Genomic DNA, 21,524 nt, shown 5'->3' with positions numbered 1-21,524 from the left:
AACGTTTTTGAGAGAAGACAAAGTAGATTCCAAAAATTTTCAAGATAAGCCTGACATTGTTTTCTTATCAAAAATAGGGCAGATTATTAAACAGATGGCATACTGAACAATTAAAAAGGGAGGTAGGACAGTTTCACTAAGAGTGACTTTATCTCCTTTCTCAATGTATCAGTAGGTTACAATTATTCTATAAGGATCTTCAAAGTTAGGTTTTATAGGGATGAATGTTATCCACAATGAGATTAAGATATTATGTAAGTAATTTAGGAATGGATATTGACTTATCAGCAATGCAATAAAGTACTTCAGCAAGAGATAACTATATGCTGTATCTGCCTAAAAAAGTGATGTTGTTAATAGTAATAATATACACAGGCCACAAGAGCCATAAGAAAACCACTTTGAAGTGGGTAATCTTCCCTTTGAATCCTCTTCTTATTAGGTAACAGAAGAATCATGTTTAGTTCTGAGCAACATTATTTTAAGAGGAATTCAAAGCCAATCCCAGGTTGATATGGAATAGATATCATGTCAGATTTCAGAAAAGTTTAGGACCAAAGAAGATATAAAAAGTGGCCACCCAAAAAACACAGAAAATTTTTGTTTAGTTTCATATGTAGAAGAATCTGACACTCTTCTAACAATGAAAACAATCCCTTGTAGGGGTATCCCCATGTGCTTGCTTTGATATGGTTTGTACTTAGATGTCCCCCTAAAGTGGGGCTCCTGGCAGGTGACTGATCATGTGAGCGTGATACTCATCAGTGGATCAGGCCTACTGATGAGTTTATAGCTAATGTGATTTTGGAGGTAAAGCCTGGAAGGAAGTGGGCCTAGAAGGGTCTGTCTCCCTCCATCTTTCCTGTTCTCTGCTTCCTGACTGCCATCTCACCCTGCAGTGGCGCCAGCTGACTATGGACTGAAACCTTTACAAACTTTGGGCCAAAATAAATCTTTCCTCCTTTAAATTGAGGGTGTCGATATTGTGTCTCAGCAATGAGAAAGTAACTGAGACAGATTCCATCCAGCAGTGGCTGGGTAAAAATTATGTCATTATAAAATGATTTTGGCACTATGACTGAGGGTAATATTGCTATTTGTAGTTGTGAGACTTTTTTTTTAAAGCACATTTTAGTTCTTTAGTTTCTTCCTATTAGGGAAAACCAGAATTATAAAAATTTTAAAAGTTTCTAAACAAACTGTCATCCAATTTAAGGTGAACATGTTCTTTTATCACCCAACTGAGCCTTCTGTAATGAAACTATTTATAAATCACAAGGAATTTTTTTAAACAAGTCGTTTTAATAACTGGCCCTTTACTTGGAGAAAGCCACTGAAGTAAAGCAAGTCTCTCCTGAACTTCTGAGTTTCTGCAGTCCTGAAACAATGTGGGAACTAGAGTCTGCTGAAACTGAAGAAAGGCTAAGAATGTTAGGCAGGAAGGCCATCTGCTGCTGCAGAGCTCCAACAGCAGGAAGACCATCAGCTACTGCTGTACGAGTCTCTGTAGGGCTTTTCTCAGATCAGTTTAAGACATAAAAAGTCATGTGTCAGAAACCAACTCTCTGTTCACATGCTATTAACTCCAAATTGCTCAGGGCTATATAAAAGAAGTGATACGATTACACAATTAAAATTAGAAATGACCACCGAGTATATTTTGTTTATTGTTTATGATTTACACTGAAAATGATGGGCTGGCATTGTAGAACAATAAACCAATCATTACATTTAGACTGGGCTTTCAAAAAACTTGCATTCCATTTTAACAGTTCATATGTATTTAACAGCTTATGTATGAGTCCAGATCACAAACAAGAGCTAGCTTAAAGATAAAACAAAAAAACAACAGAAAACACATGAGTCTAACTTTAAATATCAGCATTCATATTACATGAAATAAGATGATATTCAGAAAAATAAAATTAGGTCAAATCACATAAAATAAGAGAAATAAATGATACTTTATTAACATTCATACTTATTTCTAATTTACCTTCATATATTCTTAACTCTTTTTTCAAAAGGATCCAAGGCAAGATCAAATATTTTGGGGTCTGAATGTGTCAGTCTCAGCTTATACAGACTTGTTACAACAAAACTTCAATCTTCTTTAAATTTAAACCAACTATTTTTCAACTTTCGCCTTTGTAGCAGCTGTTTGTAAATAGCAGGGAGTCAATAATACAAGACAGTAACAGATTGAAAGTAAAAAAGCACAATGGCTATCTTAAATTCAGCTTCCAACTGCTAGTTGAGCTTGGAACCAAAACTTCCTAACAACTGGTAGATAACTGCTAACTCTTTACAAGAAAAAAGAAACACATGTATTCTTTGGGATAGCTGCTATCTAGGAGAAAAAAAACCAAGGTCCCTTAATACTGTCTAAATATAATGTGTGGCTTATTACAAACAGATCTTCAGTATGTAAGTTTAACCAGTGTCACAACTGATCAACACTACTTGAAAGGAAACAAACAAAAAATCATACTAGCCACGAATTCCCACAATATACACATGAGAATTAATTTTAATGTGACTGATTCTTTGACACTAAATGATCATCAATGAAATATGGTCTGGAAAGATCACATAGTAGAAAACAGGCAAAGATTAGTTTATACAACAGTGACTATATACATCCCAAGGAAAACATGCTAGCTAATGCAACATTAAGGCCTGAATGTAAGCATTTCCAAAGTCACAGAAGCCCCAAAGAACCCCTAAATTACAAATTCACCACATTACATGCATGCAAATGTTCACTTTTGTTTTACCCATAAAAGGATACACAGTATTTTGCTGTAAATACCAGACACATTTACAATATATGCAAAAATTAGAATGCAAGTGTTATGTTCCTTATATTTAAGCCTCAAATGTGGCAACAGTGAAAATTCATTTAAGAATGGAAAAAAAAAGACACAAAATAGAAATACTCAGAAAATTACACAAATAAAATGATATTCTGCATTTGGAAAGCCATAGAAATATTTCTTAAACTAAACTTGTTGATGGACCACTTGGATGGATGTACACTCACTATGTGCTTTACTATTTTACTGCTCAAATGTGATATTCTAAAAGCCATTGTTTTCTAGTGTTGATTATCATATCACATCTGAAGTTAACTATTATGTCCATACTTGTACAAACCTGCCTACAGTGTGTGATCACCTAAGTAAGAGAAGCTGTGCAATTCTGGTTTGGGGTTAGATAGCTAAAGATGACCCTGTGCAAAATTTCAGAACTCCCCAAAATATTTCAAAACCAAAATCACTTGAAACTAAATAAATCCAATACTTACTGAGTAAATATGCCAGTAGTGCTCTGGACTTTCAAGTATAATTTTAACCGAGTACAAACAGGTTGAGTTAAGATCAACCTATTTCATAAGGCCATCTAATTTACCTCATTATACCAAGAATTGACACACCAAAATCTTCATATACTTTATCCATCTTTACAGTAAGCACTCCCACTGTTTATTAAATAATTTACAACCTACTTTAGGGAGGTTTGTATGTAAGATTTTAAATTATGCGATATACTGGCCAAAATTTTAGCCTTTGGCATTGAAAAATCCCAATGGTAAACAAAGAAGGAAAAGTAGATACATTTCTAAAAATCTCAGTATTATGAATCAAAAAGTTTCGGTACAGCAAAAACAAAGGGCCCAGTGAAAAACATGCTTTATAATTTATTTCCAATGAGATCAAACATTACTACTGTTGTGATCACAGTCTTCACATTTGATGAGAACAGGAGAGCTTAACTATAATCTCTTAGTGGCAGTTCTTTAGACAAAACCAGTGACAGGTGCCACATAAATGACTCTTTTGGAAAGAATTAACTGATAAGCTTGACTCTACAATTAATATCAACATATTCAACTAAAGAAAATGATGCACTGCTTTAACATTCAGCTTGAAAATGTTTAGTACTTCTGCAAACCTAAATTCAGTTTAGAAAGTATTCTCTTTCTAAACTATGGCATAGACTATATATAGCATTTTAATATATTTATATATAATTATTTGCACATCAGATTTAGAAGAAATTTGAAGATTTACTTTGATAGACTGATCTCATTTCCACTGTTAAGGTTTAGGGGGCTTCTGCAGTGCTGTCAGTTGAAGGTGGGGCATCAGGCTCAAGCTCAGAGGAACCAGCTGCAGACGCTTCAATAACTGCAGGTGGGAAATGACGGCGGCACACAGGGCATGTTCCCGACTGAGGGAAGAAACATGTTAATAGCCACCATCAACATCTTAACTGCCACATGGGTATCTCGATAGAGAAAAGATAGCATCATTGTCCAAATAACAAATCAACTATGTTAAAAACAAAAACCAAGTAAGTGTCAATCCTACACAAAACAGACAAAATTTTAACATTATTTACTCTATAATATCGTTGAGGGTAAACAATGTCTCATAATCGTGTTTCTAATTTTTTTCATCATGTTTCTAATTTTAAGATAATTCGCTGAAGGGTTGAAATACGGCTCAGTGGTAAAATGTTTGCCTAGTATTTACCAGGCCCTGGGTTACATGCTTAGTATCACATACAGAAAAAATAAAAATAGATTAAAGGTAATTCACTTTTCCTTTACTGAATTTTAATTAAGAGTCTTTATGGTTGGTGCTGATGTGGTGGTGGAGGGCAAGCAAAGAACTACAGGACATATCCTAATGGAAGTCAGAATTCAGCTCAACAATGACCTGGACTGAATTGTATCTACTATGCACACATTAGAGAAATCACATCATACTTATGTCACTGAGTTTATTTCCCCTTGGACCTTTCTTAGTGCATATTAAGGTCTCATGTTAATATAGTACAGATATGGCAAAGAAAATGGACCTCAGCTCTACCTTTATAAGCCATGTAATTCTTTTCCAGAAAGACTTGGGAGTTACTGGTAGGTACTCTGCACACGACACAACAAATCAACCAAATAACTATAAACCTTATATTGAAGTGGAGATGGAAACTACTGCACTGGAAACATTTTTTTAGGACAAATGGAAGATAACAGAGCTTTACCAATCTTCAAAAGTAAGGACTCCTGCTGTTTATTAAATAATTTACTACCTACTTTAGGGAGGGTTACAGCTAAGATTTTAAATTTTGTGAAACTCTGGCCAAAATTTTAGCCAGGCCTATTATTCCTCTGCAAATCTGGTCTTTTTGCCAAAGAGATCTTTCTGACAGGAGGCAGGCTATTCAGAACTGTGTCTTGAGAACCTCTTCCTGGAGGACGCCAGGAAAGGGTTCACCCTAAGCTGCTTGCTCACAGGACACACTGGACAGCTTGTTACCTGGGGTTATAGCAAAGTCAAGTACAATTCAAGACTGCACAACACGTACAATGTTATAAGACTTCAAGTCAGTGAACTGTGCGCTCACCATGCAGATGAGTAGTCTTGGTCAACCACATTAAAAAAAACTGTGTAATCCTAAATCAGTAACAATTGCTAAAATGTGGGAATATGGATAACAGTCTTTCCTTAAGCTATTCTGAGAATGAAACCGGAAAACAGGTAAAAAACTGGGAAAAAGTGTGGGTGCTTACATTGCGAGTGGGAATACTACTTAGTGAGTGGAGAATAGCAAGAAAGGGAAATGGAGAAAATATAAGATTGTAGCAAATGGAAAAATGTGCAAATAATGCTTTGTAAAAATAAAACTATAATACAAATTATGCATATTGAAATGAAATGAGCTAAAAACAACTGAAAGATGCATTTGACTGGTCTTTTCACCAATATGCACTAAGAAATTTAAGGGTTGTGATTAAAAATATAGCAGGTAATTACTGTGGCCTCCATTATCTTTACGCAATGTTAGTACTGAATACTAATAGTTTCGTATCATCCCTGATTTGTAAACACTAAAGGTAGTTTAATTCTGCAGTACTACAAATTTGTAGCTAAATAAAGCAGGCTTAGAAGACATTACTGTTATCATTAACTTCTAAGAGAAACTATATAAGTATTAAATTTTAAAAAGTAAAACCTAAAACTCACCTTCTGTAGCCAAATTGAGACGCAAGGTTTGTGAAAGAAATGGTGACAGGGTAACTCTGTTGCTATATCATCCTTTATATATTCACTGCAACAGATTGGACAGCACTGCTCCTGACCAATAGCTGAAAATCACAAATACTTTAGATCTACTAATTACATAAACTTCAATAAAAAATTAAAAATAAATATAGTAAAAGACAACCTGAAAATACAAAAGACCAGTTTTTAATTAACAAACGTGTAAGCTTAATATATGACAATTTGGGGGCTGAGGATTTAGCTCAGCGGCTTAAGCGCCTGCCCTGCAAGAGTGTGGTCGTGAGTTCGATCCCCGGTACCGATTAAAAAAAAGACAAAACAATTTGGAATTTAATAAACATTACTTTCGTTAGAAAAGTTGAATTTTTGATACATTAAAAAGTTTGTTAGTATCTGGTCTCTACAGACTACTTAAAGTTTCAGTAGTCAATTACTCCACCTTCTATCAGTGCTGGCGGGTCTTTTAGTGCTTTCCATGATAATAAAGAGCCAACTGCGGCATGTGTGCCATAGATTTGCCACCATGTGTTTAATTTACTTAAATACTCAACATGTCACTCAGCACCTGAGGTCAGCTTTGTACTTACCAGTGTGATCTTCAAGAACAAGGGTCTCTGGCAGGCCATCGATGCTCTCCTTACTGGCTGGTGGATTGGCCACCTCCACATCCACTGCAAGGGACTCTAAATGTGCCAGTGCAGTCTGAATGAGAAATGTTACAGTTCTTTGTCAGATAATAATCCAAATCACTATGAAAAGCCATTTTTACGGTATTATAAAATTAAATCCATCGTACTCCTCCTGTGAGCCTTCTGCTTTAGTCCTTTGTCTTCTTTGCTTTCTTCCAAAAGGAACTGTTACCAGTAAACCAAACACTACACACTCATCCACACACACAAAGCCCTCTTTCTCCCAAGTAAAAATCTATCTTGCCTCAGTATTTTCCCAATACAATCATATTTTAGAGGCGTGGAACAGAAAGAAAGTAAATATTTAAGATTTACTTCACACAAGAAAATGTAGCCGGGGTTTTAGCTCAGCTGTGTAAGTGCCTGCTTGGCAAACACAAGGTTGTGAGTTTGAACCCCGGTACCAAAACGAGAAAAGATAAAAAAGAAAATGTAGTGAGTTGTCACATGTTCAAAGTATGCTAACAACTAATGCACTTCTGAATGGTACGTCTACTCCTGGCACAGTCGGCACACTCATCTTACCAGCTTTCAAGATTACTAGGTTTCTGGGGCTGTGAGCTCAAATGTCTGCATACAATGACAGTTCTAGGGAGAAGGAAAGAGAGTCCTGGCATGTGACCACCTAGCAGGACGGATCCGCGCTCTTCCTGGCTCTATTTAAAACAGAACAGCAGGCAGGACTTCTGTCTTTTTTTTGCCTGCCACCTGTACAAGTACATGTTCCTGGTGCACTTTCTGTCCATCCTGTCTCTTCCAGGAACCGATGTCTGTAATCCTGGACCACACCAACATCTTCCTTCAGAATTACTAACACATTCAAATAAATAATGTTATACAGGTTAATAAGTAATTTCTTGTATTTTATCCTAATTACAGCATCATTAACAGCACAGAGTGAGGAAAGATCTTAGTTTTAATCTAGTTTAATACTTTGTTATTGAGATGATTATCAAAACTGGGACTCCTCTCCTGGTGGGAATGCAAAAGGGTATGGCCACTATCGAAATCAGAATGGCAACTCCTTAAAAATGAAAAATATGGACTGGGGATTTAGCTCAGCACCGTAAGTGCCTGCCTGGCAAGCACAGGTCATGAGTTCAATCCCCAGTACCAAAAAAAGAAAAATATAATAATCACATAATCCAGCAATGAATTTATGCTCTTCTGGGTTTATGTTCAAAATCACTGAAAGAATAGTCTGGAATGGATATCTGCACAGCTATCTTCATCATAGAATTATTCTTAAGAGCCAAAAGGTAGGAATAATCTAAGTCTCCATCAATGGATGAGTGAATAAACAAAATGTGGCATATATACACAATGGAATATTATTCAGCCTTGATAAGGGAATTCCACCACATACTACAACACAGATGAACCCTAAAGATATTATGTGAAGCGAAATAAGACAGTTACAGAAGGATGAACACTGATAAGTAATGTATTATTCCACTTATATGAGGAACCTAAAGTAATCAAATTCACAGAGACATAAAGTAGAATGGTGGTTGCAAGGGGCTGAGGAAGAAGGAAATCAGATTTATATTGTTTGTAATAATGTCACTGTATCTAATGACACTGAACTATACACTTAAATGACTAAAAAAAGAACCAACAAGCTGGTCTTCCTATGTAGAAGTTTACCTAACAGCTGCCACTGTATTCTTCTGGATGGCAAACACGATCATGCAAAGATACATAGCAGATACTTCACAGATACCTAAGAGACTTAACTAGAGCGTAGAGGCAAGCATAAAGCAAAATAAGAACTAAAGAAAAAGCAAAAGGATCAGCTTACTTTTATAAACACAACTAGTAATATTCAACATCAAACTTTACTCTCAATTTACAAGGGCATCACAGGAAATAAAATTGTAGGTACCTGAATTATTGCCCACTGTCTAAATGTATTCATCATTTCTACTCTGTGAAAACCAAACTGGGCCCTTTAGTACTTTCCCTGTGTCACTAGCATGAGCTTCAGCTTTGCCCACAGAACATGCTGGGAGACCTTACAGGAGGACGTGACATCACAGCTCCCTTGGGAGGATGGCCAGGAGCCTGCAGTGTGTGAGGCTTCTCCAACACCAGCCTTGTTCAATACAGGCAGCCCTTTCAGCCTCTCCTGGCTTTGAAAGCACATGCAGCTCCTCCTGAGCCCAGCAAGTGCAGTGAAGGGGGCCAGCAGCTTTTCCTGGCACTTAGGTGGTTTTGTGAGAGTGCTTCAAGTAAACAGTTTCTCAGGTGCCCCAAAGGGGAGAATTGTTTTGCTGAACTGTGTCTGTCATGATATCATGAGCTATGTCATGGCTATGTCTTCCCCAACAAGGTCTGGATCTCAGTTGCAGGGAGAGGCAGACAACTCTATCTGAGCCTGGAAGTTGTTTCTTAAATCAGCTGTTCCTATATTCCTTAGCATCTACTTTACCTTCCAGTAATCCTAATAATAAGCCAATCTCTAATGTCCTGTGGTAGATAATAATTTCTATTAAACTTTCTCTATTCAAATTATTATTGTTCTCTCTTGTGATGGATCACACACTGACATAAGACTGGTATCAGGCACAGTCCCTGAAAACTCATCTGCAAGAATCAGATTCGGAGCTTATTCTGCTTGGACCCCTAGGCTCGAGCTCGATATAGAGGTCCTTACCAATGGGAATGAGATGCTATTAACCGTAGCCTCTGGTGGTAGTACAATATTAATCAAGCTATCGCTGTGGTTGGCTGTGGTGAAGAACTAGCTGATACACATCTTGGAAGCTCAGGTAACTGCACCCTGACCTTATGACTACAGTGATCTGACGACTATAAAAATTGTAATATGGGGATGTACTATTTGGTGCCTGTGCACTTACAGAAGAAACACTCAGGTCTGTTAACTAACTCAACTCAAGACACAGAATAAGAACCAGAGTGTCTGTGATATTACTAAAAGAAGATCTTATTTCTGAAAATCAAACAGAATATTAAATTGTGTGGATTGCTAACTTAAAATGAGATAAAATGCTCAGTCTTGTCAAATTCTCCAAAAGCTGTATCACTGACTGGTTGAAGAATGGGATTGTGGAACTTGGAAAGGGCGATCTGGATGAACTGGGATGAAACTGACAACCACAAATCAAAGTCACTTTTCATGCTCGAGGCTCCCTCTGTTAGAAACCCCATGATAATCTTACTTGTATGGTATACCTCTCTGTTCTTCCATGCCCAAGGGCAGTAATCAGAAAACTCTAAAAATAAGAGGGCCAGTCTAGGATACAAACTCTTCAGCAAAGTAGGTTTGGTTCTACCAAAGTATTCTAAGCAAGGTAAAGCTCTGGCTAAGAGCAAATAACATGTGGAATCAATTACGGGAGAAGAAAGCTGTAACTATTAATTATGACCTGTAACCAAATACAGAAACTAGTAGCTTTTCATGTTTCCTATTTCCTTGCTTTATGTACATATTTAATTGTATATACTAACCATTTTGTTTTCTTCCTTCCCATCTCTTACAGTTTTTTAAAAACTTATTTGAGGGGGGTGTTGATGGAGGGTCTCACTTTGTAGAGCTGGCTGGCCTTGAACTCACTACATAGCTCAGGCTGGCCTCAAAGTTGTGGCAATCTTTCTGCCTCAGTCTCCGAGTGCTGGGGTTACAGGTGAATACTGCCATGCCTGGCTTTGCAATTTAGACTTTAAGAGAATATTCAGTGTGAATTTGTGGAGCAAGTAGTGTAACTAGTGACAGATATAATGATTTGGGGATTGCTTATTCTGGAGAAAAGGTGAAAATGTTATTTTTAAGAACTGCTCTAGCTTGCTTATTAGTAAGAATATAACTGAGTTGTTACACAGGAGGTTAAATGTGCACAGAGAAGTAACTAAAGGCATGGGCTAGTGTTGCTTCTGAAATCCAAATTCACCACTTCTGTCAGCTTCGTGAAACTGCATCTGGGTCATGCAATATTTTTCTTTCCAACAGACGGCATGATGTTAACCCTTGTTTGCAAAGGATACTCAAGACACAGTGCAGATGGGCTTTGCTTGCCTGACACACTTCTGTGGCATTTGTTGCTCTTTCTGGCTTCAGACTCACAGTGCACACAGCTTCTACAGTGGCCAGCTCTTGGGATTCACACAGCCAGCAGAGCTTCCCCCAGCACCAACCATGGACAGTTCCATAACAGCATGCTTTCTGTAAGAAACCTTCCTATGAATACCTTACAGTGGTACCCTCAAAGGCAGACCTCCTGCAAGTTCCAGAGGATGGCTCTCCAGCACACCATGGTAGCAGGGACCCTTTCTTGGATGTTCTATCTTCCACTAATAGGTGGTGGCTACTCCTGCTATGTGCTCTGATTAGCACATTCCCTGTTACTCAAATACCTTCCTATGTTTACTAGTTCTATATTGAATGTTCCCAGCAGAAGACAGGAAGTGGAAGGTAAGATCTTGTTAACCTTTGTCATATAAATAACTACACACTTGTCAACATAACTCTGCTTGAGAGAACTCACTTGTGCTACAAATAAACAGTAAATGGGATAGTATATATAATAACTTTCCATTCTGGGAGGTAATTTCAGGTTCAATGCTTTGATATATGATGTTTCAATGAGTTCATTAGGTCCTTGTGATGAATATCTCTACATTTATAGTGCTAATAAACACCTGAAATTTCATATATGTTGAAACAACTTACGGCCTTAGCACTGACATATCTTTAAGATGATCTGGTACCACTTATAAGCAACAAGAGCAAGAGACCATTTTACAGCCCCTGTTCTGAAAAATCTGTAAAAATCTCAGGCAGTACAGTATATTTTCAAAAGTTAGTCCAAGGAAGATAACTAAGTAGTCTAAATAACACTCACTGGAAATCTAAAGAACCCAAAGTGGAATATATCGAAGTCTGTAGTAGCATAATCCTAAAAGCAAAATTCAGTTTCTAAGGAACAAAATACTTACTGCTTAATAATAAATATATTATAATAAATATATTATAATAAATGATTTAATGCCAATTTTGAATGATCACTACTGAATCAAGACTTGTTGGCTGATTAACACCGAGTTAGCAGCTGATTTATTTATTTATTTATAAAAAAAATTTTTTTTGGCTTTTTCGTTTTTACCGGTACCAGGAATCGAACTCATGACTGCCTGCTTGCAAGGCAAGCGCTTATGCCACTGAGCTAAATCCCCAGCCCCCAGCACTGAGTTAGCAGCTGATTTAAATATCCCTATGAATACAGCCATTATTTGAGTGCTCACCATTACATCAGGGAATTTGTTAAATATCTTAACAGTCTCACAATAACCCTTGTGGCATGCGTTTATTTCTACTTTGTTGAAGAGATCAACTTCCGGAGTTTAGAAGTTAACTGCATTGTTCAAAATCATGCAGACTGCTGAACCCAAAAGCTCATATCTTAACTCCATAGTGTTGTCTAGTGTTTATACTTCAGTGCATACAAGGTGATTTTGGGAGTCTGGGTGTGGACAGTCTTTTTTTTTTTAATTTAAAGAAAAAATTTACTGACGATCTGAAAAACAATTCCTAAAAGACCGAAAACTGTAGCTACACAATGCACTGCATACATCGCGTTAAAACATGCATAAGACACTTACAAAAACCATAAAACAATCCACCATTCTTCAACAATTTGAGCAAAGATAAAGTGCCTAAGGAACAACCTGAATGACTTGAAAAGGATGGGTTCTGAAAGCATCATTAAAAAACCACACACACATGAGTGAGTGTGTTCAGTTATGAATGAATCAAACCTCTGGCATTAGGAATCAGAGCATTTTGTCATATAGTTTTAACACGTATTATAAAAGTGCATAGTGTCAAAGTGTTCAAAAGCAGCTTTGTCAACTAGGCAATAAAAACTCTACACCATGTCTCTCTGTTGTCCATCATTGAATACACTGATAGCAACTTTGAAATGAAAAAAAAAAAAAAGAAAAAGAAAAAGAAAAAAGGAGCCGTAATTCCTTTCATTTTCTGTTTAAAATCAAATAAAACACTCACTCTGTTATGCACTAATATAATTTGGACAACAGAAAGACTAGAATAAAAACGTGTGGACAGGGACCCAAACATGGGTGAGTGCCTCACACTGCTTTCTGATGATACTCAGGTGGGGCCACTTCAAAATCAAGGGCATGAAACAAAGTTGCCAAATTCTTCACCAGATACTTGAGGAAATCACGAAGATAATTCAGTAATAAAGCAAGGCCCTTTTTGTCATATTTAACAGATATTTTCTTTCCTGGAACAGCCCTTCTCATCTTTCCCTCTGCATATTGCTCTTGATTGGCCTTTTGAAGTTCCTGTTATTTCTGCAGATTGGTATCCACATACTTGAGTACTTTGTGTTCTGGAACCTACTAATCGCAATTTTTATTACCATCACTGTAATGTATAAAGTATTTTACTTGTTTGTCCTTTATGGCAACCTTTACACGCTTTGCTTCATAAAGAATAGCCTATGCAACCACAGTACTCATCCAGCCTCCTGGAATGTGCATTTCAGGTTCTGCTTGGGTGCTGCTTATAAGCCTTCTTCCACCACCCCCGCACCATCCCCTACTCTCTATCCCACCTAAGCTTGTGTCAGACATGCACAGCTGCTCCCCATCCTGAGCCCAATGTGCCAGAGCCCGCAAACCTCACAGTGCTGCAAATGCACAACTGCCACCAGTCACCATGGGTCGTGTGGACAGTCTGAAGGAAGAAATTTAAATTTGTCTATCTACATCTCTACTCAGACTGATCTACCTGAAAAATGTGCTTGCAAAGTACTTACCATGCTGATATTCTGTTCCTCTATTTCAGTTATACTAACCTTTGTTCTACTGGGTAAATAGAAGAGCATTTTTACTCAGTCACAGGGACAATCCAAAGTATTTGGGTCACCTGACCTTTAACAACTAACTACCAAATCCTTTTAGGTAGCTTCTTATCTTTCATTTTACATAAAAAAAAAAAAAAAAAGAAAGAAAATTAAGTTGATGTGGTTTTGGGCAAATATTTTAAAGGATTGTGTGATTCACTGATTTTATGATGACATAGCAACACTTAAGATTTATGCTAAAAACTTTACATCTCAATGTATGTGTATTTTTTAAAAAGTAGTTTGGAAGTACAAAATTTTAGTATCATTGTTTCAAAAAATTAGGCATGCTGGTATCATACCATATCCTCAATCAAATTTGAGATACAGACATGAGACTAACATAGTGGCAACGGTCTCATCAAAATCCGCTACCTAAAAAGAAGGATGAATATAGTTGTAGGAAAACAACAGAAATGAAAGCAACTATTTCCAAAAAAAGGACAGGGCTGCTTGAGAGACCAAAAAAATGAAAGCATGCAGTCAGTTTTTATTATTTCTTACTGTCTCATTTAAATATTACTATTAAAAGGAAAATTATAAGTTGTTTCAAATGCACACTAAACATGGAAAAACAGATTTCTGAAAAGTGATTGGAAAATGGAACTCTACTGATCTCCAAGAGTGAAACACCCCAATCAATTTCACATTAAGAAAAAGAGCACTAAAATATGAATCCATCAATCAGAGGCAAAAGGACAAATAAAAGTAACTTTGAAAGTGGCAATGCCACTGGGCTCTTCACAAGCAGAAGGCAAGATGTGTAAGACTGTAAGTTTCTGCACATGCTATGTCTTCTCATGCTTCTTCTCTGTGTTCTTTCTGATAGTTTTTTATTTAGCATAACCTCCCATGACCAATCCCTTCTTGCATGATGCCAAGCAAATGTCACACTTCCTGTTATTAAAAAATAGTAAAATTTATTTTATTCTCAACACTTCTATTTAAAAACTCTCCATATTACAGGAAATCAAAACCTACTAGCATAAAAATCAAAGAAATTTTATGGACTGTGAATCCAGATCCAGGACAGATATCCTCCATTACAGTCACTCAAAAATTAAGCAGTTCAAGAAGTTAATAATTCTTAATTCTTATACATTCTGATGAAAGTTACCAAAGTGTACCATTCATTATTTCACACGTGGTAGAATTTTGTAAGGTACACTAAATAATCTGGAAAAAGTCCTAAGTATATCCTATTTTGTGAAGTCCTGACTTTTCCTCATAAACAATTTCTGCTATTGTAATTTTGAGAAAAATATACACTCTATACAAAATATATAGCATAACTGAGAACAGTGATTTACATGGAAGATCATGTATCTATCCAAAGCAGAGGTAACACAAGAGTACCTGTAAATCTGAGTGTGTGCATGTATAAATGGATATTTTCTTTTTTCTTTTGGGTGTAAATGGATATTGATCTTCTAATTTAGCAATATAAACTGGAAATTCTAATCTCAGAAAATTTCAAGACAAAAATTTTATCACAATATTCCTGAAGTAATTATTTTTCTCTTATACCTGGCTTACTCACTAATTATTGTTTCTATACTTTGGAAATCAACTTCAGATGTAGTAATTTAAAGAAACTTTTTTTATAATGAAATTCACCAGTACAGTACAAGTTACTAACTGTGATCATATTGGGTTTTTGACATTGGTAAACACATTTAAGAATGAGTCTTTCAGTTTTAGGGATATAATGAAAAGTCAGCAACAGAAACTTGGGCAACAAATGTGCCTTATGTATGACAGTGTATATGCGTGTGTGGGGATAAGAAGAAACAAATCTCCTAACTCTAGTAGACAGCAAGACAGTATTTAGAAGAAATAAGAACAAAAGAAAGTGATTTTTAGAATATTAATGTACTTTTTAGAGATCCTCAGTTTCATTTCACAAATAGAACAATGCATGTGTATCAGACTATCACTCCTGCCTAATCCAATATAAGAGAAAAAGCGTATTTTTCTAAGTATAAGCAAAATATTTTCATTCTGCAGGAAAGAAAGTAAGAAAAGCCCTGAAAAGTATGTGGCAATCAGAAGGACATAAAGTATAATGTACACACACATACTGGTGACAAATACCTATCAGTAATTGCTAGTAAATGAAATCATTAAGAAAACTTTATCTTTTTTTAAAGAATAGTTTGAAAACCTTCCGAATTTATCATCTGTATCCTATTAACTTATATACAAGCATAAGAGTTACTAGAATACCTCCATAGCCTGGGCTAAGCGCTCTTCCAGTGCCATGTAGGTGAGGAACTGAGGATCCACATAAGAAATAGCTTCAGCAACTCCAAGGCCATCTGCAAAGCCGTCAAATAAACTGGAAAAACAAAAACAAATAAAAAAACTGGAACAGTAACCTGAGAAATCTTGTTCTAAGGAGGTAATTATATTAGCATACTGATAAATTACCAAAGATCTGGCAAGCAGAAAAATCTTAAACTATTTTAATGTATTGATTAATAAGCATACCACTGTTTCTTCAACAGGCTGCCATATTAACTGTATAACACATCTATAGGAAACTTCTTTTTGTGTTTCAAGGTCTAACTCAAGATTGTATAAAGATAATTCTTTTCTCTATTTCCTTTTCTGTTTACTTCAATTTCCAATATGAGTGTAGGTGAGAATATGGAAAATAAAAGTAACTACTTACTTAATTCTATCAATCAAGACCTCTTTTATCCTCACTTTATACTGCTTAATAGCTGTAGGTTTAAAAATACTATATTTTCTTAAGCTTTTCTAATTAATATCTCTTCCTGAACTCCACTAAGAATTGGACCTCTTCCAATATTATACAGATTGAAAATTATTTCATTCGTTTATTTTTTCCCCCAAAGGACAATAAGCCCCCCCTCCCCAATCCATTTCACTGTCAATATGAATCTCCTTTTTTACCTTTAGTCACACAGATTTCTCCTTTTTCTCTAGTCCTGGAAATACTAAATACTTGAAAATTTGGAAAACATATGTATTTCCATGCCCTCTTTTGATCTTGCTCCCTTGAAAATTATACTCAATTTCGTTTCTTCAATTACCCACTTCACAGGTAAATCTTCAATGTTTACCTATTTCCAAACTCTTCCTGCAGCTCTTGATCTAACTATGAAGCACTTTTAGCAAATGTAGTCCCATAATCTATAAATCCAAGATCTCTAAAACTTATCTTGTTTAAAGGTGAGTATCTGTTGATTCCATCTTATCAGAAACATCCACACTCACACAAACTTGCTCAAAAAAATGCTAATATTAACCCATGTATATCATTAAAATTACAAATAAAGTGCAAAAAAGAGACTCAGAAATGATTACAAGTATATTATACTTAGTAGATTTGTAAACCAACAAACATTACATGGCATAAAGGAACATTCTCATACAATCACAGATTTTAGAATTAACACTAACAGCGAAAATAACTGAATCTACCCATTCTTGTGATATTTCAACACCTTCTACTAAGACGTGATGTAAAGAGGAAGAGTCCCAGAATCAGCTAGTTAAATGACTTGGAGTTCACCTGAAAACTATTATTTAATTGTCACTGTCTCTTTTATGTATAAAAAAATTAAGTGAAAAGATATACACAGGTACTTGCCAGAGACAGTTTCACTGTAAATATTTGAGTGGGAATAGAACAAATATTACATCCATGCAGATGATACACTATTTTTAAGGAGGCAAGTGGCAGTGTGGGAAGCTAAAGTATAAAACTTACGGGAAGGAACATTCCTACTAATACTTTTACTTTTTAAATGGGTTTTCTGTCTATTATGTCTACTTTCTCTCTGAGGAAAACCTTTCAAGTGAATGCTAGAGGACTCTTTCTCTAAAAACTAAAGCAACCAAAAGGCTCACTTATACACCAAAGTAATGCCAAAGTCTCACTTTATAAACAAGAACTGCTACTGCCTGCCATTGGTTTTTCTTTTGAATTGTTAAAATGACATGCTATTTTAACAGGAACAGGAAATGATTACTTTACTTTATGGACCTTTACCTTTACCACTGCTAGGTACATGAACACAGTACCACACAAGCAAATACCGAAGTACAGTATTGATATATTCAAAAGAGCAAGCTTCAACAATTTTGCTTTAGAAATCACTGTTAAAATGATTTCCATATTTAAAATAAACTACTTTGAATTTGAAGCTCTATAAATTTTGGGACTATCAATAATGTCTCTAAAGCTTTAACACAAGTCATATCCAGACAGATCATCAGTGAATTAGAACTTGCAATAAAATTTTCCTAACAAGTTAAAATTATATTCAATAAAAATATATTATTCCTTCATATTTTTCTGTGGGACCACTATTTCCAAAGTTATTTGGAAATTTATAACAAATCTTGAAAAATACCATACACCTCAGTAATATTATCTCTTTTGTCCTAAAGGAATAAATAGAAGTACAGAAAAAGTTTAATTGGGGAAATGGTTCTCTGCATTATTTCAAAGGATAAATAATCCATTAAGTCTTAGGAAGCCATGGAATGGAGCCATCTCCATGAGGAAGCTGTGAAGTTATTTTTAAAATGTTGAAAATGTGCAACAGAAAAAAGACCATGATATGAAACACGAATCATCTCTACATGTGCTGCCAAAGCAAGCACAAAATTCAAATAACCTCTAAACACTGACAAATAATACTTAATACTCATCTACTGCACACTTGGAGGAATTATTGTGCAAAATGGAGCCAGAATTAAAAAGTACAATAAGAAGTTAATGGGAAGACATGAGAAGACAAGAAGCTTCACGGTTAATAAGGCTTAGACAAGGCAAAATCACTTATTCTTCAGAACATTTGGAAAGCCAGAAAGTACGTTCTAGAGAACAAGACTGTTTATGAGGGACTCACAAACTGCACAGCTTCTTCTACCCTACTTCATCTGCCGCAAAGTAAGTCTGCTCTGCAACCATGCTCCCTACCCAACACCCACACTCGTGCCTCTCTGGGAACAAGAACAGGAAAAGTAAGAAGGATCTTGAGATGTTGAGTTTCCCGTCTAGAAAAATCTGAACAATGTCAAAAAGTATCTAATACACACAGAAAGAGAAACAACACAAAGGAAGTCCTTGAAACAAGTTTTAGAAACATACAGAGATACTGGGAAAAAAATACTCAAATTTTAATTTTCTGTAATGGAATTTAACTGGATGACAAGATAAATTCTTAAACTGTGTTTGTGCAGAGAAGAAAACAGATAAATATAACAAACTATTTTTCCCTAGAAAAATTAACAAAAAGCAAGCAAAAAGAATCTTTTCTAAATTTCAAAATTTAGTTGCTTCCAACAAATTACTGCACACTTGAAAGATACGCCCAACCTGATAAAACAGCCAGCTAAATTTTGAGCATTGTATCATCATAAAAAGTAACGTTACTGTAGTAAACTTCACTTATATACACTTTTAGTTAGTGCAGCATTCTGTCAACATAAAGTAAATTTAGTATTTTTTACATCTTCAGAAAATATACCTTTGTTTTTCATATTTTACATACAGAGAAGGAAAATTTCATTGTTAAATTCTGATTCAATCACAGATTTTTAAATAAGTTAGTATCTGTTCAGAAACTGTTTTTCAAAAAGCATGTCAAGGGTTAAAGAGTACATAAAACAAACAAACAAAAAAAGAGTACATAAAACAACATCAAAAGTCAGAAAAAAAAAGTCCTCCAAAATATATAAAGTTAAGTGTCAAGAGATACAAAAGTCAAAGAGACTCTGGTTAGAAGAAAAGAGTCCATGTAGAAAGTATAGAATGTTAACATTGAAAAAGACTAACAGGGACATCAGGACACCTCTTATCTATCAGATTTAATTTGTGTAACTTAGAATCATGAAACAATTCTGCTCAATGAGCACTTGGGGATGCTAAGAACACTGCATTACGCACCTCCAATCCACATCCAAGTCTTCACTCACACTGGAGTCATCCTCGAGGTTGTTGTTACCGTCCAACATGAAAGCTTCTGGCTGTGCAAATTCATTGGCGGGCTCATTTCCCTCATCACTGCTGCTTTCATTGACTTCACTGTACTGCAGCCAAGGAATCTCTCCCTCTTCCAAGGATGTCTGCTCCCTACCAAAAATATTTAAAGGATGAAAAATATTTTAAATCACACCATAACATTATTTTTTAAAGAATTCTATTTAGTGCAATTAGACTCTATATTCTTTGAGTACTAAATTAATGGTTCTTTCATGATTGCCTTAACTGCAAAATTATTTTAAAAGGCAGCAAATTTGTTATAGGATTCTATGTGCATAGGAGTAGTTCTTATGCAGACACATATTCATCCGATTTACATAATTGTCTATGCTCCTTTATTTCCTTTGGTTTGGAGGACAAAAATAAAAGAAACCCATCTTAGACTGTTAGTGTTTTTAAACCCTTCTTCTGAATTAAATAAAACTTCAATTCCTCAAACTAGCTATGAATCCCACATGAGCTGTGTTCCAGCTTCAGCTCACTTCTCCAGCATCAACCCTTATCACTCTTGTCCCCATCTATTATGCTCCCAACTCTTCTGCCTCCTCTCAAAATACATGGAGATTATTTCTACTTTGGGGCATTTCCATATCTGAAAAAAACTGTTTTTTATTTATGAGATTTTTACAGTTACTCCCTTCTTGATATTCAGGGTCACTTACATGACATCTCAGACAGGCCTACCTTATCAGTTACGGGTTTATCATATCACTCTGTTTATTTAAATGATATAATTTAATTTTATTTAACATTTTATTTGTTTACCATCATTCTATTACACTAGAATATCAAGTTCACAGAAACAGAAAGAGACAAATCAGTAATACAGATCAAAAAATTAAAAAGATAAACGAAGTATTTGAAATAGGAGTAAAAGACATCAATAAATTATATTGGGAGGGAAGTTAAACCCCTATGTCACTATTTGCTGTTTTATAAGTTTGCTGTACTTTTCTGGAATACAAGTGTATGTGCAAACCAACACCACAATCATTAAAATAATACAAATACTAGGATAATCATGAGACAAAGTTTTGCAAAAATGTCGTATTATTCTGGCACTCCAAACACATCAATAAACCCTGAGCCATAGAATAATTGGTAAACTTCACAGTATATACTTCAAAGAAAATAGCCAAAGAACTAAAATTCTGGACACCATCTTTAAATTGAGAGAATTTTTTTTTTTTGAGTACTGGTGGTCGAACTCATGACCTCACACTCGCCAGGCATGTGCTCATACCACTGAGCTAAATCCCTGGTCTGGAGAGAGACAGAAATATGAGTAAAACTGTAATTTAGCATTATGGTAAGACAGGTAAAATTAGGCTTCTTAAATTATCAACTTGAAGACCTAAGAATTTATATACCTTTTACAATACAATAGAAAGTTAATATTAGAGCAAAATCATGGTGAAATTCAATTTTGGCTCTAGTCGAGATACAATTATATAACAATTTATATATTTCAGCTTTAAGAGAAGCTCTAATTAGAATTCTATTGTACTTGTTTCAAATTTAACTTTGAAGAGCAAAGAACATCATACAACTGGCCCTCTGTACCTTTAGGCTCTATACCTAAGAGTTCAACCAAACTTGTATTAAAAACACTAGGAAAAAACCCACTGTACTGAGCATGTACACATTTTTTTCCTTGTCATTATTCTCTTAATGATAAATGTAATAACTACTTATACAGCATTTACATTATGAGGAATTATAAATAATCTACAGATTAAACTATATAGGAAAATACATACGGTGCGTATGCAAATACTATACTATTTTATTTAAGAGGCTTGAGGATAAACAGACTCTAAGGTCAACAGAGTCCCAGAAGCCACTCCAGATA

The 21,524-nt window shown here is 35.4% G+C and overlaps 1 protein-coding gene across 3 annotated transcripts in view; it reads right to left on the bottom strand.

The window, feature by feature from the left end:
* Positions 1 to 1,630: 1,630 nt before the first annotated feature.
* Pja2 (praja ring finger ubiquitin ligase 2) overlaps positions 1,631 to 21,524 on the bottom strand; it is a 67,512-nt gene continuing 47,618 nt past the window's right edge. For all 3 annotated transcript variants that reach the window (XM_063245472.1, XM_003479302.5, XM_063245473.1), the window contains 5 exons: positions 19,577 to 19,762; positions 15,877 to 15,988; positions 6,659 to 6,773; positions 6,033 to 6,154; positions 1,631 to 4,233 (listed from right to left, as the gene is read on the bottom strand). In XM_063245472.1, the coding sequence (XP_063101542.1) occupies positions 4,108 to 4,233; positions 6,033 to 6,154; positions 6,659 to 6,773; positions 15,877 to 15,988; positions 19,577 to 19,762 (661 nt within the window). In that variant the 3' untranslated portion in view covers positions 1,631 to 4,107. The remainder of the gene's footprint in view (positions 4,234 to 6,032; positions 6,155 to 6,658; positions 6,774 to 15,876; positions 15,989 to 19,576; positions 19,763 to 21,524) is intronic.

The sequence above is a fragment of the Cavia porcellus genome, unplaced genomic scaffold (assembly GCF_034190915.1).
Source record: "Cavia porcellus strain 051 isolate PalLab524CR breed Dunkin Hartley unplaced genomic scaffold, mCavPor4.1 scaffold_2, whole genome shotgun sequence".
NCBI classification, from domain to species: Eukaryota; Metazoa; Chordata; class Mammalia; order Rodentia; family Caviidae; genus Cavia; species Cavia porcellus.
This window is presented reverse-complemented; position numbering and strand designations above follow the sequence as displayed.